Source organism: Bos taurus, chromosome 9 (assembly GCF_002263795.3).
Source record: "Bos taurus isolate L1 Dominette 01449 registration number 42190680 breed Hereford chromosome 9, ARS-UCD2.0, whole genome shotgun sequence".
NCBI classification, from domain to species: domain Eukaryota; kingdom Metazoa; phylum Chordata; class Mammalia; order Artiodactyla; family Bovidae; genus Bos; species Bos taurus.
In genome coordinates, this window is record NC_037336.1 from 9,276,354 (window position 1) to 9,299,508 (window position 23,155).

The window sequence follows — 23,155 nt, forward strand, 5'->3', positions numbered from 1 at the left end:
CTCGTTTCCTACATGATATTTTACATGTTTCATTGCCATTCTCCCAAATCTTCCCACCCTCTCCCTCTCCCACAGAGTCCATAAGACTGTTCTATATTTTCAAATTTACCTTTTTTGAAGTTCCTCATTTTTCAAATTGTTTAAATGTTAAGAGTTATTAATATCCCAATAGTCTACATTGTATAACCACTTTTTTCTTGACATTTAGCTTTTTATTTTATATTGGAGTATATAGTTGATCAGGAGAAGGCAATGGCACCCCACTCCAGTACTCTTGCCTGGAAAATCCTTTGGACAAAGGAGCCTGGTGGGCTGCAATCCTTGGGGTCGCTAAGAGTCAGACACGACTTCACTTTCACTTTTCACTTTCATGCATTGGAAAAGGAAATGGCAACTCCAGTGTTCTTGCTTGGAGAATCCTAGGGATGGGGGAGCCTGGTGGGCTGCCGTCTATGGGGTCGAACAGAGTCGGACACGACTGAAGCAACTTAGCAGCAGCAGCAGTGTTTTGATGTTTGACTCCACCTGTGAGGATACTCTCGTGACCCACCAGCCAAGCTCTCTGGAGGCAGCACTCGGGCACAGTCCTCACTGCCCTCCCTTGCCTCTCTGTTTAGGCCCCCGATGACAGGCAGCCTGGTAGATGAACGTAGGCAGGTGACAGTGCTATGTCCTTGAGAAGATTTAGGATGTATTCAGTGCATAAAGGTCACATCACTCAACACTGGAAAAAGATGTTTAAATGTTCTGAATAACTTGTCAGCTTCCTGCAACTCGTGTGTTCTCCTTTTCAGCATCTTCTTGAGGCTCACAGAAATGTACAGAGGCTTTTTGCTGTTTTCACTGTCTGCAGTTGACATTCCCTGGGCACGTGCTTCTCAACACCAATGCTGTATTTGTTCCTTTGGCCAAATGAGATATCCTTCCTATTGAGACTTAGGCTGGATAATGGAACTAACTGGAAATCAAATCAGAAAAAAAAAAAAAAAGAAGAAGAAGAATGAGGGTGTATCATAAGACATTTTATTTTAAAAGTATACATTAGTTTTTGACAAAGTAAAATATTAATTAGCCCAGCTTAGAAATTAAACCAGAGAAGGCAATGGCACCCCACTCCAGTACTCTTGCCTGGAAAATCCCATGGGCGGAGGAGCCTGGTAGGCTGCAGTCCATGGGGTCGCTGAGGTCGGACACGATGAGCAACTTCACTTTCACTTTTCACTTTCATGCACTGGGGAAGGAAATGGCAACCCACTCCAGTGTTCTTGCCTGGAGAATCCCAGGGATTGGGGAGCCTGGCGGGCTGCCGTCTATGGGGTGGCACAGAGTCAGACACGACTGAAGCAACTTAGCAGCAGCAGCAGAAATTAAACAGTGCTATGAAATCACTATGATGGACATCCTTTCAATAAATAAACCTCTTTGTCAGTGATGCGGCTTTCTGACCTGTGCACACTGCTGTATTTGTTGATTTGTGGCTGCTCTGGGTCTTGGTTGCTGCCCGTGGGCTCTCCCTAGTTGCGGAGAGCAGGGGCTACTCTTCCTGCAGTGCTTGGGCTTCTCATTGCCAGGCTCTAGGTTCGTGGGTTTCAGTAGCTGTGACACAGGGGCTCGTTCGCTGTGGCTTGCGGGCCCAGTAGCTGCGGCTCGAGAGGCCTAGAGCCCGGGTTCAGCAGTTGTGGCGCACAGGCTTAGTTGCTCCACAGCTTGTGAAATCTTCTCAGACCAGGGACTGAACCCCTGTCCCCTACATTGGCAGGTGGGCTCTTATCCACTGTGCCACCAGGGAAGTCCAATAATGCAGTTTTATTCAATGCTATAAAGTGCCACCTACCACGTGAGTTATCTATTGCTGCGTAAGAAAGTTTCTCAAAACATCAGTGGCTTAAAACAACAGTGGTTATCATCACATATTTTTTCTGGGTCGGGGACTTCCAGAGTTGCTTAGTTGTGTGGTTCTGACTCAGTCTGTCATGAATTATGTTCAGAGTGCCAGCTGACGTCCCCTGAGGGCTTGGCTGGGGCTGGGAGAGCCACGTCCAGCCTCACTCACGTAGCTGTTGGCAGATGGCTTCAGTTCACCCCTATGTAGGTCTGTTTGTGTCCTCAGGATATGGCAGCTGGCTTCCCTCAGAATGAGAAGCTAAGAGAGAACGCAGCCAGGAAGTCACAAGCCTTTATGAATTAGTCTCCCAACTTGCATTTTTCCTATTCATTAAAAGTAAAAGGAAGTCCAGTCTACACTCCATAATAGAAGGATTAGGCTCCATCTAATTCCACTTGGAAGGGAGTGTCAAAGACCTTATCAGGATATTTTAAATTACCACAGGCACATTCATAGCATTGCTGGAAAGAGGCTTAAATTTATTATAACAATCATTTTTTTAATACGAACCTGAGTTCTCTCCACAAGTCATCACAGAGGTTAATCAGACTCTAGGATGTTGCCCACTAGGTTAGCGACATCTGTGAATCACTGAAGGTCTTCAGAGCCTTTCATTGTCACAACTTATCTGTCTTCATGTTGAAGCAACCTTGTACAATTGTTTTACTTGAACAATCAAAAAATCTCTTAGCAATCAGACCAGTTGGTAAACTAGATGTACGTGAATTGAAAACCAAGTTAGTTTTTGTTGAATTTCACGAGAAAGAAATTTGAAAACTTTTGACATAAAAAGTGTTTCTCTAACATGATGTATTATTTTTCCTTTCATCAATGAAGAGAGGATGGCCGTGTTCCTATCCCAGCTCAAGCTCCCAGCAGCAATGCTGGCTGCTCAAGCTCATGGGAGGCCTGGGCCTCCAGGCAAGGATGGGTTACCTGGACCTCCAGGAGACCCTGGACCCCAAGGTAAGTCTTCAAGGACAATATCTGTTTACCACCTATTTCACTCTCTGTATTTATAACATGCTAATCACTGTTAAGTCGTAAGTTATGTATATTAATATACAATTTTTGTTGTTTATTCACTAAGTCATATCCAACTCCTTTGCAACCCCATTTCCTTCTCCAGAATACATATTAAAAACAAGTATTCATACATATAAAATATGTATATAGATTATATATAATATATTTGGTATATATTATATAAATTTTACTATACATTTAGTATAGGATATCTTGTTAATATTTGACATGCCAGAAATAGATTTTTAACTATTATTCATTCAAATTTAAAGCTGATCATCTGCTAATCTAAATGTATTTAATAATCTTCCAATGATAATAACAGCAATAATATGTGCTTATTTATCATTATTAACTCAGGTGTCTACTCAAAATTTGCACAGTATCTAAGTTTCAGTTCAGTTCAATTCAGTTGCTCAGTCATGTCTGACTCTGCAACCCCATGGACTGCAGCACACCAGGCTTCCTTGTCCATCACCAACTCCCAGAGCTTACTCAAACTCATGTCCATCGAGTCAGTGATGCCATCCAACCATCTCATCCTCCATTGTCCCTTTCTCCTCCTGCCGCCAATCTTTCCCAGAATCAGAGTCTTTTCAAATGAGTCATTTCTTCGCATCAGGTGGCCAAAGAATTGGAGTTTCAACTTCAGCATCAGTCCTTCCAATGAACACCAGGACTGATCTCCTTTAGGATGGACTGGTTGGATCGCCTTGCTGTTCACGGGACTCTCAAGAGTCTTCTCCAACACCACAGTTCAAAAGCATCAATTCTTCTGTGCTCAGCTTTCTTTATATTCCAACTTTTACGTCCATACATGACTACTGGAAAAACCATAGCCTTGACTAGATGGACCTTTGTTGACAAAGTAATGTCTCTGCTGTCTAGGTTGGTCATAACTTTCCTTCCAAGGAGTAACCAACTTTTAATTTCATGGCTGCAGTCACCATCTTCAGTGATTTTGGAGCCCCAAAAAATAAAGTCAGCCACTGTTTCCATTGTTTCCCCATCTATTTCCCATGAAGTGATGGGACCAGACGCTATGATCTTAGTTTTCTGAATATTGAGCTTTAAGCCAACTTTTTCACTCTCCTCTTTCACTTTGATCAAGAGGCTCTTTAGTTCTTCTTCACTTTCTGCCATAAGGGTGGTGTCCTCTGTATATCTGAGGTTATTGATATTTCTCCCAGCAATCTTGATTCCAGATTGTGCTTCATCCAGTCTGTCTTTTCATATGATGTACTCTGCATATAAGTTAAATAAGCAGGGTGACAATATACAGCCTTGATGTACTCCTTTCCCAATTTGGAATGAGTCTGTTGTTCCATGTCTGGTTCTAACTGTTCCTTCTTGGCCTGCATAGATATTTCTCAGGAGGCAGGTAAGGTAGTCTCGTATTCCCATCTCTTTCAGAATTTTCCACAGTTTCTTGTTATCCACACAGTCAAAGGCTTTGGCCTAGTCAATAAAACAGAAGTAGATGTTTTTCTGGAACTCTCTTGTGAAGTAGATGTTTTTCTGGAACTCTCTTGCTTTTTTCATGATCCAACAGATGTTGGCAATTTGATCTCTGGTTCCTCTGCCTTTTCTAAATTCAGCTTGAACATCTGGAATTTCACAGTTCATGAACTGTTGAAGCCTGGCTTGGAGAATTTTTGGCATTACTTTGCTAGATGAGTGCAATTGTGTGGTAGTTTGAGCATTCTTTGGCATTGCCTTTCTTTGGGATTGGAATGAAACTGATCTTTTCCAGTCCTGTGGCCACTGCTGAGTTTTCCAAATTTGCTGGCATATTGAGTGCAGCACTTTCACAGCATCATCTTTTAGGATTTGAAATAGCTCACCTGGAATTCCATCACCTCCACTAGCTTTGTTTGTAGTGGTGCTTCCTAAGGCCCACTTGACTTTGCATTGCAGGATGTCTGATTCTAGGTGAGTGATCACACCATCGTGGTTATCTGAGTCATGAAGATCTTTTTTATACAGTTCCTCTGTGTATTTTTGCCACTTTTTCTTAATATCTTCTGCTTCTGGTAGGTCCATACCATTTCTGTCCTTTATTTTGCTCATCTTTGCATGAAATATTCCCTTGGTATCTCTGATTTTCTTGAAGAGATCTCTAGTCTTTCCCATTCTATTTTTTTCCTTTATTTCTTTGCATTGATCACTGAGGAAGGCTTTCTTATCTCTCCCTGTTATTCTTTGGAACTCTGCATTCAAATGGGTATATCTTTCCTTTTCTCCTTGACTTTCACTTCTCTTCTTTTCACAACTATTTGTAAGGCCTCCTCAGACAACCATTTTGCCTTTTTGCATTTCTTATTTTTGGGGATGATCTTGATCACTGCCTACTGTACAATGTCATGAATCTCTGTCCATAGTTCTTCAGGCACTCTATCAGATCTAGTCCCTTGAATCTATTTGTCATTTCCACTATATAATCGTAAGGGATTTGATTTAGGTCATACCTGTGTGGTCTAGTGGTTTTCCCTACTTTCTTCAATTTAAGTCTGAATTTCACAATAAGGAGTTCATGATCTGAGCTACAGTCAGCTCCTGGTCTTGTTTATGCTGACTGTATAGAGCTTCTCCATCTTTGGCTGCAAAGAATATAATCAATCTGATTTCAGTATTGACCATCTGGTCTTCTCTTGTGTTGTTGGAAGAGGGTGTTTGCTATGACCAGTGCGTTCTCTTGGCAAAACTCTTTTAACCTTTGACCTGCTTCGTTTTATACTCCAAGGCCAAATTTGCCTGTTCCTCGAGGTATTTCTTGACTTCCTACTTTTGCATTCCAGAAATGCAGTCCAAAAAAACCTTTGCACTATAGGATTTGTTTTTAAGAAATATTTGCCTATAGTCATGCTGTATTGATAATCCTGTCAAAAGACACCAGGAAACCTTATTATAGTAAAGAGAAGGATTACTGGTCAATTCTTGGTGCCTCACCACAGCTGACTGGAACTGAAGGGTTTTTCTCTGGTAGATAAATAGATATGAAGTACTCAGAATATGCAGTTAGGAGTGTAACTTCAAAGTTTTCTCTGCTCAATTTAAAAGTTTTCTCAAAAAGGAAAAAAATATGCATATAAAACTGTTACCCTCTGCATGATGGATGATTATAAAAACTACTGTTACCTTAGAGACCATGAAAGCTCAGAGACTGTCAGCTGATTAGTCCTCTTCTTGACACAGTGTGACTGAGTCTGAGGAAAAGCTGAAGTGAGAAACCCACACAAAAGAAATAGAAGGTGGGCCTGAGCGAGACACCAGGTGTTCTGCCCACACGCAAATTCTGTCTGATGATGGCTCTTCAGAAATTTCTAAAAGGGACATTTTTTTTTCAGTGTTTTTCAGGAAAAAAAAATTTTTTTTTTCATTTGAAATGACATAGTTTGGTTTGAGACATGCACTATAGAATGAGACTTTTATTGTCTCATTATCTTTCAGTTCAGTTCAGTTCAGTTGCTCAGTCGTGTCCGACTCTTTGCGACCCCATGAATCGCAGCACGCCAGGCCTCCCTGTCCATCACCAACTCCCGGAGTTCACCCAGACTCACGTCCATTGAGTCCGTGATGCCCTCTAGCCGTCTCATCCTCTGTCATCCCCTTCTCCTCCTGCCCCCAGTCCCTCCCAGCATCAGAGTCTTTTCCAATGAGTCAACTCTTCGCATGAGGTGGCCAAAGTACTGGAGTTTCAGCTTTAGCATCATTCCTTCCAAAGAAATCCCAGGGCTGATCTCCTTCAGAATGGACTGGTTGGATCTCCTTGCAGTCCAAGGGACTCTCAAGAGTCTTCTCCAACACCACAGTTCAAAAGCATCAATTCTTCGGCACTCAGCCTTCTTCACAGTCCAACTCTCACATCCATACATGACCACAGGAAAAACCATAGCCTTGACTAGACGGAACTTTGTTGGCAAAGTAATGTCTCTTGCTTTTGAATATGCTATCTTTAGGGAAGGACAGAAATTTAAAGGGGTTTTATAGAATTTTCTTGGCTTACCAGAGAAGCTGGAGCATGTGGAGAGCAATGAGAAATTGACATGAGACTTCAAGCATGCCCTGCAGATATCATGGGGTGGTTCCAGGCCATTACCAAGAAGTAGACATGTCGGTGAATCAAGCCATGTGAATTTTCTGGTTTCTCAGTGCATATGAAAGTTCTGCTTGTACTATTCTGTAGCCTGTTGGGGATGCAATAGTATTATATCTAAAAAAAACAACATGTATACTTTAATTAGAAGTTACTTCATTACTGAAATCTGCTAACCATCCTCTGAGCCTTTAGTTCTTCGTAATCTTCCTCCTGGTGGACAGTCTTGTGCCCATGTTGGTGGCTGCCAAGTGATCAGGGTCCTACCTCCTGTAGGACCCACTGTAGGTTGTTGAAGGTTGGGGTGGCTGTGGCAATTTCTTAAAATAAGCCAGTGATGAACTTTGCTGCATCAACTGACTCTTCTTTTCGCAAACAATTTTTCTGTAACAGCAGTGCTGTTTGATAGCATTTTATCCACACTTGAAGTTGGAATCAGTTCTCTCAAAATTCTGTTGCTGTTTTATCAACTAGGTTTATGCACTATTCTAAATCCTTTGTTGTCATTTCAGCAAGCTTCACTGCATCTTTACCAGGAGTAAATCCTATCTCAAGAAATCACTTTCTTTGCTCATCCATAAGAAGCAACCCTTCTTCCATTCAAGTTTCATCATGAAATTGCAGCAATTCAATCCCATCTTCAGGCTCCACTTCTAATTCTAGTTCTCTTACTGTTTCCACTACACCTGTAGTTACTTCCTCCACTGAAGGCTTGACCACCTCCACATCATCCATGAGGGTTGAAATCAACTTCTTCCAAATTCCTGTTAATGTTGATACTTTGACCTCTTCCTGTGAATTGTGAATGTTCTTCTTTACATCTAGGATTGTGAATCTTTTCTGGAAGTTTTTCTATTTTCCCCCAGATCCATCAGATAAATCACTGTCTATGGCAGCTATAGCCTTACAGAATGTATTTTCTAAAGAATGAGACTTGAAAGTCAAAATGACTCCTTGGTCTGTGGGCTGCATGAAAATAACAGGAATCTTGTTGTATGTTTCTGACAGGTCTCCTGGGTGACCAGGTACATTGTCAATGAGCAGTAATATTTTGGAATGAATCTTTTTTCTGAGCGATAGGTCTCAGCAGTGGGCTTAAAATGCTCAGTAAACCATGTTGTAAACAGATGTGCTGTCATTGAGACTTTGTTGTCCCATTTATAGAGCCATAACAAATATAATAATCATGAAAAATTTAAAATACAACACCAATACTTTTTGACACAGAGTTGCTACAGACCTTCAATTTGTAAAAGATTCAGTATCTGCAAAGTGCAGTAAAACTAAATATGACTATTTTAGAAGTTCACAATCCAGTTTGAATGGGGAAGTACTGCTCCTACCGAGATTCTGATGATGAAACTAGTGCACCCTCTTTAACACCCTGATCCTCCTACAGAAAGTGTGATTCTGAGTTGGGTCACCTCACTTGCATTTTTCCTAAATTCCTGAAAGAGGTAATTGTTGACACCTTTTTAAATTCAACAGCATTTCCAGAGAGTTTAGATTTTTACCTCCTGTGGGTTTCTGATCATTGCCTTCCCGTTGTGCACTGAGCAGAGCACTCCCTGGTGTGCTTCATTCCCACCTGGGTCCTCACTGTAGGACCTAATTTGTTCCTGCTGCCAGGAGTGAATAAGAAGGTACCACATTAGGATCAAAGAAGTCCTGGGAAGCATGATCCAGCTGACATCCCATATACCTCAGGTCTCCTGAGGTCCTCTTTTATTTAAGAGAGGCAAATTTTTCCAGATCTTTCCTCTTGGAAGAGTTTTATAAGAAAGCACTTACTTATTTTTGTGTTTTTTTTTGGTTTTAATTTTTTAATTTTATTAAAGAGTAGTTGACATACAATATTATATTTGTTTCAGGTGTACAGTATACTGATTCAATCTTTATACACATTATATATTAATCACCACAAGTCTAGTAACCACCTGTCACCATAAAAAGTTATCACAATGTTATTGACCATATTTCCTATGCTATATATTATACTCCCATGAGTTATTTATTATATTCCTGGAAATTTGACTCTCTTAATCCCTTTCATCTATTTCCCCCGAACTCCCACTCACCACTGGCAAACACCAATTTGACCCCGGTATCTGTGAATCTTTTTCTGCATAGTTTTGTTTATTCATTTGTACTACATTGATTCTCCAAGCTAAAACCAAAATTCTCCAAGCTAGGCTTCAACAGTATGTGAACCGTGAAATTCCAGATGTTCAAGCTGGATTTAGAAAAGGCAGAGGGACCAGAGATCAAATTGCCAACATCCACTGGATCATAGAAAAAGCAAGAGAGTTCCAGAGAAACATCTACTTCTGCTTTATTGACTACACTAAAGCCTTTGACTATGTGGATCACAACAAACTGGAAAATTCTGAAAGAGATTGGAAGATCAGACCACCTGACCTGCCTCCTGAGAAATCTGTATGCAGGTTAAGAAGCAACAGTTAGAACTGGACATGAAACAATGGATTGGTTCCAAATTGGGAAAGGAATACATTAAGGATATATATTGATACCCTGCTTATTTAACTTATATGCAGAGTACATCATGTGAAATGCCAGGCTGGATGAAGCACAAGCTGGAATCAAGATTGCCGGGAGAAATATCAATAACCTCAGATATGCAGAGGACACCACCCTTATGGCAGAAAGTGAAGAGGAACTAAAGAGCATCTTGATGAAAGTGAAAGAGGAGAGTAAAAAGTTGGCTTAAAACTTAACATTCAGAAAACTAAGATCATAGCATTTTGTCCCATCACTTCATGGCAAATAGATGGGGAAGCAATAGAAACAGTGAGAGACTTTATTTTGGGGGGCTCCAGAATCTCTGCAGATGGTGACTGCAGCCATAAAATTAAAACACACTTGCTCCTTGAATGAAAAGCTGTGACCAGCCTAGACAGCATATTACAAAGCAGAGACATTACTTTGCCTACAAAGGTCCATCTAGTCAAAGCTATGGTTTTTCCAGTGGTCATGTGTGGATGTGAGTTGGACCATAAAGAAAACTGAGTGCCGAAGAATTGATGCTTTTGAACTGTGGTGTTGGAGAAGACTCTTGAGAGTCCCTTGGACTGCAAGGAGATTCAATCAGTCCATCCTAAAGGAAATCAGTCCTGAATATTCATTGAAAGGACTGATGCTGAAGCTGAAGCTCCAATACTTTGGCCACCTGATACAAAGAGCTGACTCATTGGAAAAGACCCTGATGCTGGGAAAGATTGAAGGCAGGAAGAGAAAGGGATGACAGAGGGTGAGATTGTTGGATAGCATCACTGACTCAATGGACATCAGTTTCAGCAAGCTCCAGGAGTTGGTGATGGACAGGGAAGCCTGGCGTGCTGCAGTCCATGGGGTCACAAAGAGTCAGACACAACTGAGCAACTAAACAGAACAGTAAAGATCACATTGATTGATTTGTGGATATTGAACCATCCTTGTATCCCTGGAATAAATCCCACTCAATCATGATGTACGAGCCTTTTAATATTTTGTTATATTCAGTTCACTAATATTTTGTTGCAGTTTTCACATCTATGCTTTTTGGGGGATATTGATCTGTAATTTTCTTTCCTTGTGGCTTCCTTGTCTCATTCTGGTACCAGAGTAATGCCTCATAGAATGAGTTTAGAAGTGTTTCTTCCTCTTCAGTTTTTTGGAATAGTTTGAGAAGGAAAATTGTTAACTCTTCATAAAATGTTTTGTAGAATTCACCTGTGTCGTCCTGAACTTTGTGGCAGTTTTTTTTTTTAATTACTGATTCAATTTCATTAATAGTGATTGGTCTATTCAAGTAACATTTCTTCTTGGTTCAGTCTTGAAAGAGTGTGTTTCTAGGAATTTATCCATTTCTTCTATCAACTGATATTTTTATGGGTGTTTCCTTGTACTTAAGTAGTTTTTTCCTTCCTTACTACTTTTGAGATTCTTTAACTCTAGATCTTTAATCATAACATGTCTTGGTATGGATCGCTTTGGGTTCATCTTCTTTAGGACTCTCTGTGGTTACTAGGGGCTTCCCAGGTGGCACTGGTGGTAAAGAAACTGCCTGCCAATGCATGAGACGTAAGAGACGTGGGTTCAGTCCCTGGGTCGGGAAGATCCCCTGGAGGAGGGCACGGCAACTGACTCCAGTATTCTTGCCTGGAGAATCCCATGGACAGAGGAGCCTAGTGGGCTACAGTGCATAGGGTCACAAAGAGCCAAGCACAATTGAAGTGATTTAGCTCACATGCACATGCTTCCTAGACTTTGAGGCCTGTCACCTTCACCAGCTTAGAGGAGTTTTCAGCTTTTATTTCTTTAAGTAGGCTTTCTGGCCCTTTCTCTCTCTTCTCCTTCTGGGGCCCTTAAATTGTAAGTATTAGTAAGCTTTGTGTTGTCCTCAGATTTTGACTCCTTTTTTTCCTGCTCTGACTGGGTGATTTTCACTACCCTGTCTTCTGAATCACTGATTCACTCTTCTGCATCCTCTAATCTGCTATGGATTCCCTCTACAGTATTTTTTATTTCAGTTATTGTATTCTTGAGTTGTAACTGGTTCTTCTTTATACTTTCTATCTCTTTATTGAAGTTCTCCTTGGGTTCATCCATTCTTCTCCCAAGTTTGGTGAGCATCTTTATGACTATTACATTGACCTTTTTATCTGGTTAATTGCTTATCTCCATTTTTCTCAAGAAAAACTTCTTTTTCTGAAGTTTATCTTGTTCTTTCATGAGGAAGGTATTCCTTTATCTCCTCAGCTGGCCTAACTTCCTGTGTTTGTTTCTCTGTATTAGGTTTCTCAGCTACATCTCCTGGTCTGAGAGAGTGGCCTTACGTGGAAAGTGTCCTGTGGGGTCCAAGAGCACGATGCCCCCTGTTTTCTAGAGCAGTGCTCCCGGGGTATCCCCTGTGGGACTTATGCGTCCTCCTGCTGTAGTTGGGTCATGATTGCTGTTGGGGGCACTTATGGGCAGGATTTGCCCCTAGCTGGCTGGCTGCAAGACCCAGCCATGACTGTGACAGACACACTGACATACGGGGCCAGACTCTAAGAGTGGGAATTACTTTGGGGGGCACCCATGCCACCCGGGGCTGCCCACTGGGTGGAACAGGAGCTGCTTTGGAGTGACTGGCCGGGGCACACATGTTGGGCAGGGCAATTCCTCAAGGAATGCTGGGGGGAGGCACACAGTGTTGTAGCTAGGTGGATGGGGAGTGGCAGAACGCTGCCCACCAGCACTGGGCCAAGCAGATGGAAAGAGAGAGAACACAGTACTTACCAGCACATCTGTCCGCAGAACGGCAGCCACTGCATCCTGCCCCTCTGTCACAGGCTCTAAAATCAGTCAGTGAACCACTTTCTCATATGACCCAGATACTCTTATTTTTCTACTATTTCAAGATCAAGGTTTATTATAGGAAGGCAAAATTGGTTTAACATTTAAAAATCAATTAATGTAATTTACCTCATAAGCAGATTAAAAAAAAAGAAATTATGATCATATTAATAGATTCAGAAAAAAACTTAATTGATTATATTCAACACTGTTCATGATTTTAAAAAAGAAAAAGCAAAGTCTTGGCAATTTCAGATTAGAAAGTGTTTTTTTTTCTCTTTTTTATTTTTTAAATTATGAAAATATGATAAAAAAAACACTTATAGGAGACTTGGAAAATGTAGAACAAAGTTACATATAGTTCCACTATATATTACAATTATTTTTTAAATAGATAAAGATTTTTAGTTGGAGTTTCAATATCAAACTCTCAAAAATGAATGGAATGAATATACAGAAAAGTAGAAGGATGCAGTGCCCCTGCAAAGCAGACCCAGGTGCTTTTCAAGCTGCTGCTTGTGTGCTGGGACTCAGAGCAAGTGGGCTTGTGCAGGAGCCCTTAAGGATGGAGGCTTGGTTTCCCACAGCCCTCGGGCCCTCCTGGAGATAGGCCCTGCTGGCTTTCATAGACAGGTGTTACGGGAACTTGTCTTCCCAGGGCAGGTCTCCAAGGCCGGCGAGCCCCACAAGGGACGTGGACCCCTCACTCCTCGGGGTAACCTTCTCGTCAGTGGCGTCCCTCCCCTTGTGGTCAGCACGCCAGGGGAGTGGCCTCTGATTGGACCACTTCTCTGCGCCTCCTGCCCGTCTTGATCTGGCCTCGCCTTTGTATCCTCGGTTGTGGAACATCTGTTCTCCTATCTTCAGGCCATCCATCCTCAGATATAGTGTTTCACATGCAGTTGTAGATTTGGTGTGTCTATGGGAGGAGGTGAGCTCAGGGCTTTCCAGTTCACCATCTTGGTCAGGAATCCTGAAAGAACTTTACTTAAACTTTTCTCAAACACATGCTGAGTTCCCACCTCTGTGAAAATCCTCAAGAATGGATGCCACACTTCAAAGCCTTATCCGTTTTAGAAAGAGCCTTGCACGCTCAGCGGATGTGGAGTTAGCAGGAGAAAACAGATCCTGCCTTCTAGCTTCCATCAACCTTGGAGGGACAGTATTGGGAATGATTGTTCTTACTTTTGAACTTATAAAGTTCAGCTGTTATTGGTTCATAATGAGGGAAACCCTCTGTTATTTGTAATCCAGTGGCCCATAGAGTAGTTCATGTGACTGATACAGATTTGACTTTTCAGATTTGTTAACAGTCGGGGCCTTAGGAAGTACAAAGCGTATGTGTGTCAAAATGATGAAGGACACAGTGGTCAATTGGGGTCAGGACAAACAACGCATAAGGCCTTCAAACAGCTTGTAAGGCCCTGCATGAAGAATTACCCTTCCCAAATGCCAGTAACACTCTTTTTCTGACCTCATTTTTCTAGCATGCATATAAATGCACTGACTTACAACTTTAGAAATAAACCCCGAGAGTCGAAATGGAAATCTCCAAGGCTATTACCTGAAAAACTACAACAAACACAGTTCTTCAATGACAAGACCCTCTAGATACATTGGGTTAGAACACTGCTGCTGTTTTATTTCTGTTTTCCTACAGAGGCTACACTGATACCAAACTGTCCTCCTGCACCTACAAGCCATGCAGACACATGTCTCTTTGCAGACAGACCAGCCTTCAAGTCCTTTCCAAATTTCAGGAGAGGCCTGCCCTAAAGGGGTGAAAAACTTATTCTAGAAAAATGGGGAAGCTGTTACTGACCTTATTAGCATTCCTATATGAAATTTTGTTGTGAAACAATTATAAAATAAGACCCTATGGCTTTGGGGAAGGCTTCATAAGGAATGAGCTTGGGACCTTAATAGGAAATTGGAGTAAAAATGTTTCATGTGCTTTGTGCAGTTCAACACCTCTATCTATTAATAGCAGGTCGGTATTAACCTAATGATATGAGAGCTTTGTACAAATGCATTTTCACATTTGACAGGAGACATATAAATGTTACTGTGTTTTACAAACACATAAATTATTTTTCTTGTTTTATGACACCTCATATGCACTGAGATTCATGTGGAATAATGTATTTTGCATTATATTAAAATCTGAGAACTAAATTTAAATACATAGCTTTTAGCAGATATGTTCTTCTTTTGGAATTATGTTCCAGTGTTATTAATCCTTGTTAATCAAAGGTTCATATTTCTTCAGTTATTTTTCTTTCTTCCTAATTTTTTAGCCTGTGATATTAAGCACTCACTGAGATGACTGAGTGAGAGTAAGCTTAACAAGGTCTCTGTAATAGTGGGAACTGGGTGGAACTATTAAATACATCCCAGGTAGTAAATATTATTTTACTGCAGAAATGTTTAGAGATTTGGAAGGGTACTTTCAAATGACTTAACTACAAACACTTTTCCTTCTTGTTCACATATGTTAAATGAAAGTCAGCTATAGAAAAGAAATCCTGGTGACTTTTCACGTTTGAATACGTATCAATTTAGGATACTGTTCAGGCCACTGTTGTCTTGGATCCAGTATTGTACTGAGTGTCTGTAGCATAGTCTTCAGATATAAATGTGTGGAGATATTCCACTGGGTGTATTTTCCACGTGCACCTCAAAGTATCTCCTGAATGTGTATCAGTCAGAGAACACGCTTACTTTTTTTTTCTCTCTTTTTGTTTATCTCCTCCTTAGGCTACCGAGGACAGAAGGGAGAAAGGGGGGAACCGGGAATTGGGCTTCCAGGGAGCCCGGGTCTTCCTGGGACTTCAGGTAATAGTGATATTATCTTCGCAGCATGAGCCAGCCTCCAAAAATTGGAGCCATGCCTGCTCCCTGTGGCCCTTTAGTGTCGCTCCAGTTGACACTGAATGACTCGTGTTGGTTGGAGAGAGGGAGGATGATCTGTATGTTGACCTGCATTCTGATGGGGTCTTTTATTTCATTAGCTCCGGGCTTGCCAGGCTCACCAGGTGCCCCAGGGCCCCAGGGCCCCCCAGGACCTAGTGGAAGATGTAACCCAGAGGATTGCCTGTATCCCGTCTCACACACCCGACAGCGAACAGGTGGGAAGTAACCACACCTGAGGAAGACTTGATGCCAGTCACCTCTCCTTGCTGTTGGAGCTTTCTTAATACTGTCAGACCCTCGTGATCGTGGGTGACTTTTTTTTTTTTTTTTTGGTGTAGGCAAGACATTAAAAACAAAAATTGGAATCCTATTCCTATAGTAACTGCGATATCAACCTTTTCAGAATTTTTTCCAAATTCATTCCATGTCTTGCTTCACCATTATTATGCTTTTTATTCAGGGTTTTCTATGAAATATGCAAGCACATCTTATCATTTGTTCTTCTTTAAGAGAAAGTGATATCTCATGATTTAGTAGACTGATGGTGATGTACGTTTTGTAGTCTTATCAACTTGTATTTGGCCTTTCGTTTCTGAATTTTAAAGTTTCGGACTTATCTGGACGTTTCCTTGGTATTTAAATTTAATATCATTGCTGACAATTTCGTTAACTTTTTTGAAATAGTGCATTGCTCCTGCTGAATGTTTTTGACTACTTTTATAGCTTAAGAATTCTCATACCATCCTTTATCCATTCTACTTATGTAGAGAAATAGATAGGCAATAAGACCTTCATAATTTAGATTCTGGAAGAAAACTCAGGAGGCTGTCTTATCAGGGAGCCCAAAATCCTACCAGAGCCAACTACTGAAATGATTTTGTTGCTCCTGTGTAATGAGCTCCAGTCAAAGCAGTCCCACCAGCATGAGTGTGTCCTGCGTAAGAAGGAAGGAGCGAAGTCAAGGCCCAGCACTGTGGTCCCTTTGCCGAGTTTCTCATTTGGGAAACAGAAAGCTGATCTTTCTGGGAGGTGTCTGGTGGTGAAGGCACCCAGCTGTCTTTGGTACTTTCAAAGTTTAAAGGGCCTTGCAGAGTCTTTGGGCCCAAGTACATTAGCCTTCTGACCTCGTGACTCTCAGATGTTAAGAACCAGCCACCAGAACAAAGGATGGGACTTCTAGCAACTGGAAAAGAAACCTCCTTGTGCTAGAAGATGAGCGTGTGGTATCCACAGATGCATATCAACAAGCTGAAGCCTGGAAGCTTGTAGGAAGAATGATGCTTCTCAGAAGCTGCAGCGAGAGGTTCAGGGCCGTGAAGGAAATCCATGAGACCGAGCAAGAGTCCACACACTTCAGGGGCACAGACACTGCCTGGACCACATCCTCTGACCAGGAACAAAAACGTGTGATTGCCAACCAAACAGCTGAATGGTAGTTTCATGGCCTGGCCATACATTATTTTGAGAAACTGTTGGTTGAAAACGATTTCCTGGAACCTTGGGCAGGAGGATGTTGTTGAAATCTGAGTGGCGGGTCCTAGGGATGCCGAGGGCGTGCACCACCCCCGCCCCAGCCCCGGCCCCGCCACAGGCATCTGCCATGGGGCAGATTGTGAAAAGCTGTGAGCACGGTCTTGTGGGCAGCGTGCCTCCATGGAGGCAGCTTTGTTCAAATGCACCCAGGGTTTGAACTGGTTTTCATTGTAGTTGGATGAACTGATGGTCAGGTACTATCTACATGGCTGTGCATATGTACAACCTTTTTATTATTTCATGTTGAAAGATGCTGTATATTTCACTTCCAAGTTTATTTATTTTCATTTCCAAGGTCATTTTATTTATTTCAAGTGTTGTTAATTTTAAATTTATTTTCTCCTTCATTTTCTTTCCTGTGCAATACCTACAATGGTGCTGTGTTTTAGACTGACACAATCAGAATATACATATACATTTTCTTAGTAAAATGATCATTTATCCCCACAAAATGTACAGAGGTCTAAAATCTGGTGCTATGTGTATATCTTGAGCTTTTAATTTGTGGAGCTTTAGTTTGTTGAATTTTCTGAAAGCTTACAACTCCTCTGCCATTCATTAATTTACTTGAATTTGTCATAAAGCTAAAAACATTTTATATGTTTTCAAAGATTATTTTTTCATATTAATTGTTTGCTTATTCTTTTGCTTCTTTGTTAATCCAGAAGTATTTATTTTAGCATTTTACTGCTTTCATGAATTTTTTTGTCACTGGTGATCAGTGCATTGTTTTCCTGGAGTCGATCCCTTCACAGACGCAAGAAGACTCAGTTCATTTTCTTGTTTTACAGATTCTCTCATTTTAATTCCAGAGAATATTTCATGTGTCCTTTCTACAAGTTAAGTATTTCAGAACCTTTCTTTTTCTAAATTCCATTAATGCTGGACTGGTTTATTCCTGTTGCAAGGGTCTGGATTTAGTCAGGTGGTTTGAGGAGTTGATGCCAATTATAAACTTGAGTTGTCACAGTGACTCAGGTCCTTTCTAAACAACTGACATGTGTGATTCAATCCTACTTGGGGATAACCAGAGGAAAGGGCTGCATCACACAGAATGAACTCTGCTTGGCTGCCTGTGCAGGAGAAGCAGCAAAGAGCAGCAAGAAGGGCTGCACCCGGCAAACACAGCACCAGTAAAGTGAAGACCTGGCAGTTGCCTGATTCTTTTAACGAAAAGAACGTGGATAATTTAAGGCCCCAGACAGGGTGTGAAGACTTCCCCTAACTGCCTTGGTGGTGGCCAGTTCTCTTGTCTCATTTTGTTTCATTCCAGAACCTTTGTTCACTTGCACACAGAAGTCAGCAGTGTCCACAGCAGAGAAAAAGAATGACCACATTTCATGAGTTATCTCTTGTCTGGACTCCACACAACAAAGTATGTTTAAATACAAAGTAATTGCAGGCCACGATGGCAACAGACTTCCCATGTAGCACGAGTGATAAAGAACCTGCCTGCCAATGCAGGAGACACAAGAGATGCAGGTTCAATCTCTGGGTCGGGAAGGTCCCCTGGAGGAGGGCATGGAAACCCACTCCAGTATTCTTGTCTGGAGAATCGCGTGGACAGAGGAGCCTGGCAGGCTACAGTCCATGGGGTCGCAAAGAGTCAGACGTGACTGAAGCCGCTTAGCAGGCACACACATGATGGCAATTGAAAGTTGTGTGTTTGCCCCATAAAAGTATGTTTGAATTCCAGTCTAATATTTTGTGTCAAGATCAGGTAACACTGTCAGATAGAAATCCTTCTGTGCAAAGAACAAGATTTGACTTCAATTAATATTTATGGCCTTTAGAAAAAGGAAGAATAATTCATGACTTTGTTATTCTTCTTTTCTGCTGAAGACATTAACCATTTTTTCGTAACTGTAACAGAAACACAGCCAGTCTTAACCTTTGAAATTTTTCACCTTGTTATCAAAGTAGTGTAATTAATGACTTTAAAGTATTGATAATCCCATATGCTTGTTTCTATGGTTCATAACATTGTTGAAACTTTAAAATTTTAGACACTTTTGTGATAGAGCATCAGTAATTATCTTAAGATATATTATCTGTAAAAGATGTCATTTGATGTTTGGATTATAAAATGATTTCTTATGAGTATGTTTTAAGAGTTAAATAAGATTGAGCTTTTCTGCAGTCTTTCTCCACTGTAGAGAACCTGTGATATATCACCTTTTGTCCACAAGATGGTGTCTTAAGCAATTTGTATCAGAAGAATTGAACAGACTTGCTGGAAAATCCCATGGACGGAGGAGCCTGAAAGGCTGCAGTCCATGGGGTCGCTGAGGGTCGACACGACTGACCGACTTCACTTTCACTTTTCACTTTCATGCATTGGAGAAGGAAATGGCAACCCACTCCAGTGTCCTTGCCTGGAGAATCCCAGGGACTGGGGAGCCTGGTGGGCTGCTGTCTATACGACTGAAGTGACAGCAGCAGCAACAGCCACAGCAGAAACACAAAAGGCTAGAAACAGCTGAGTAGACAATTCCATCAAAACCTTTGCTTTTGTACTTACTCTTTTTTACTTTTGTAAATAATTTCTTGTTAATTTATGTTTTGTAATTTTTTTTGTTAATTTATGTTTTCCTCACTTTAAGTATCTTTATGAAGCAGGCACAATAACGTCTGATTTGTTGACTGTTTCAGTTTTATTTCATAAGTATATTTATATGGCTAGCTAACTTGAAAATTTACTATTTGTAACTTTAGTTTGTATGCTACCCTCATATTTTAGTGATTAACATGAAAACACTTGAGTAATCATGTTACCTATTAAACAGGATAGAAAATCTCTTTTGGCAAATAAAAAGAATTTAGCTTATCACAAGAAGTAGACCATTGATAGAATTAGACAATGTCCGAATCTTCATACTGTTCAAAGTACTTAAAAGTTTATAATTAGATTTGTATAATTATATTTTTTTAGAAATGTATCACTATTTACAAAATTTACGATGAAAAACACTATTTTTCAAAATACCATTTAAACTTTCCTAACACTGGCAATAATATCCTGATATTGAGAATTTTCAGGTTAAGTTATATGCTTAAGGTTTTTCCAGTGAAGTCTCAGAATAGTTTTGCAGATGTGTTCATTGCTCTTGTTGTTCAATTATTTTTCACACTTTTCTGTGTCCACCTTCTTCAGACACACAGTTTAATGTCATTGTTTCCGTGTCCATTCTTAAACGCTAGTGTGGAGGCTTGGACCCCCTGTTATAGCCCTCTCTCTTACAGCTTACACAGCCTTCCAAGAGGGAGAGGTATAGACTGAACTGAATTTTTGTCTTTTATGCCTATTATTTCAAACTGACTTAGCCCACTGAATTGTATTCACTCATTAGTTGACTGGTAAAGCGTTCATGACATGAAACGTGTTTAACTACTGGGAGTCTCAGGAAATAAGACAGATTAATGACTTCAGTCTTGTGTGCTGTGGCTGGAGCGGTACCCCAAACACTTCACTCAGCAAAATTGTGCTAGAGTAACTGCTCGAGTTAGTTAAATTGAATGGAAAACCAGGTGAACACAGAGAAAACTCTTCCAGAGGAGCAGACCCAGAATAGCAAAACTTTACCTCAAATTTCAGTTCAGTTCAGTTCAGTCGCTCAGTCGTGTCTGACTCTTTGCGACCCCATGAACCGCAGCACGCCAGGCCTCCCTGTCCATCACCAACTCCCGGAGTTCACCCAAACTCATGTCCATTGAGTCGGTGATGCCATCCAACCATCTTATCCTCTGTCTTCCCCTTCTCCTCCTGCCTTCAATCTTTCCCAGCTTCAGGATCTTTTCAAATGAGTCAGTTCTTTGCATCAGGTGGCCAAAGTACTGGAGTTTCAGCTTCAGCATCATTCCTTCCAATGAATATTCAGGACTGATTTCCTTTCGGATGGATTGATTGGATCTCCTTGCGGTCCAAAGGACTCTCAAATTTAGGGCAGGCTTATAAAACCAAGCTATCTAAGAAAAATCTAAATGGAAAAAAATGCCATGTTCAGAACCTATAGTCTTCCCTGATAGCTCAGTTGGTAAAGAATCTGCCTGTAATGCAGGAGACCCCGGTTTGATTGCTGGGTCAGGAAGATCCCCTGGAGAAGGGGTAGGCTGCCCACTCCAGTATTCTTGGGCTTCCCTGGTGGCTCAGCTGGTAAAGAATGTGCCTGCAATGCGGGAGACTTGGGTTTAATCCCTGGGTTAGGAAGATCCCCTGGAGAAGGGAAAGGCTACCCACTCCAGTATTCTGGCCTGGAGAATTCCATGGACTGTATAGTCCATGGGGTTGCAAAGAGCTGGACATGACTGAGCAACTTTCATTTTCAGAGCCAATAGTGAGTGATATAGGTTACAGCTCCAGGAGTTAGCTACTTGCTTCATGAATGTGTCAAAAGAGAGTACTAATAAAGTAAAAGATTTCGCTAAATTTAGGGGGTAGTTAGTAAGATTTGAGTTTAACAGAAGGATGTGTGTCGCCTGACAAGGATAAGCATATGGGTGTAAAGATGCTAACTGCATCACAAATTTTTATTTTGCTCTTTTATTTAAAGTACATTTTAGGGATAAATATTTTTCAGTGTATTAATGTATTTAAATTCAGATTGTTTTATGACATATTTTTAAACTATTTATTTTTAAAATAAGACTTTGGGTGCATTTTTTGTCCATTCTCTGTGTTCTCTATCTTACCTCATCAAGCTATGTAAGGTTTAATTCAACATACTGCTGTTAAGTGGAATGGCGCGAGGTTTGTTCTAAATCCCACGTGGTTATACTGCTTTGACGAGTTGATTCCTGTGTGTTTGTGTTGCATAATGAGTTTGTCACTTATCTCAGCAATAAAGGATTTGATCCCGGATCAGGGAGTTCTGAGGTGCGGTTATTAGCAGCATCTCTTCTTTAGCTGAGGCTCCACATTTCAGCCCCGCTGACAGGGGTCAGCCACAGGGAGGCTGCAGGCACACTCACCTCCCAAGCTCTCACCTCCATGAGCCCACGGATGCCGAGGGGCGTGCAGACTGGCCTGTTGCAGGGCTCATGTCAATACCACGCTCATAATCATACTTTTGTTTGTCACATGAATCCACACTTAGCTTCTAAGAATTACATTCACAGCCCAGCTCAGTGGCAGCTCATAAAAAGCTTGGTCTGATGAATTTGGATGAGAATTAAAAGCAGAAACAAGAGAGTATCCAGGCCTTTGTGACTTTGGTCACACATGGTGATCTCCTCACTAAATCATGTGGGCTTGAGCAAGATGAAGGATGCCAGAGTTAACTTTTCTCAGAAACATAAGCTCTTCCATCCTGAGTGATGGGCCATTAGGTTAAATACACAGCATGTCTCTTTAACAGAAATGAATCCCATCAAAACCTGCAGATGGATTTAGATTCCTGCTTAGACTGGGAAATGATTTACAGAGTTCTTAACGATCCTCACCCTCAGGTCCGTCATGAAGAGTAAGGTAATCGTGTGCTGAGGGATAGTCTGAAGTCTCTTCACACGAAAATCTCCAACGTGGAGGCCAGAGACAAATTCAGACAAATCTTAAAAGAAAGTTCCCTGGAGCCAGTTCCCATCATTCACTTTCTCTGTAGGTATTCTTAGAAAATTTGGCCTCAAGAGCAAGATGTGAAGGGATTGTTAAGGGGAAAGTTAGCATGGATTCCCGTTTATTAAGATCAAAAATAGGATCCATCAGCATCCTCTTCCTGATAACCAGATACATTAAACTGTATGTATAATGTACCAACCAATGCATTATACTTCCTCTAGTTAGTTCTTTGAAGAGCCTTTGGGCATGTGTATCTATAGTCATATGTTCTTATGGTAAACCAATTCTGATTTAATATTTACTGAGCCATATGAATTAATGCTGCCATGTCCTGGATCAAAGCTCACTAACAAAGACTCAGTACATAGCTGAAAAGTATCAATTTTACTCTAGAAAAAAAAAGAGAGACTTGACCTATATTTATTGAAAACAAATGCTCTTTTTCTAAAAAATGTATTTTAAATAATTTACATCCATTCCCTGTTTGTAAACAGCAGGATTACTTGTTGGCTAGTGCTTTTCTTAATATTGCTTTTTCACACCTTTTGCCAGGGCTCCCAGAAAATGTTTAAAAACAATTTTCTTGATATTTAGTGTGACTGTATGTATTTCTAGTGATCTTCCCCCTCTATTAGTTTCTTTTTAAACTCAGACATGTTAATTATCAGAGAAGCTTTAAGAGTCAAAAAAATAAAGAATACAGAGATTTCTCTTCTAAAGCAGGGATTTACATTAAACTTATTTCAGGTTGCAAGTAAATCAGATTTTATTTATGATGTTTAAGGATAGCAATATTCATGTAGTTAGCTTG

General features: G+C 40.9%; 1 protein-coding gene across 1 annotated transcript in view; it reads left to right on the top strand.

Moving 5' to 3' along the window:
* COL19A1 (collagen type XIX alpha 1 chain) overlaps positions 1-21,648 on the top strand; it is a 431,873-nt gene extending 410,225 nt beyond the window's left edge. The window contains exons 48-50 of the mRNA XM_015472743.3: positions 2,723-2,851; positions 15,102-15,179; positions 15,356-21,648. Of these exons, the coding sequence (XP_015328229.2) occupies positions 2,723-2,851; positions 15,102-15,179; positions 15,356-15,483 (335 nt within the window). The 3' untranslated portion in view covers positions 15,484-21,648. The remainder of the gene's footprint in view (positions 1-2,722; positions 2,852-15,101; positions 15,180-15,355) is intronic.
* The last annotated feature ends 1,507 nt before the right edge of the window (positions 21,649-23,155 follow it).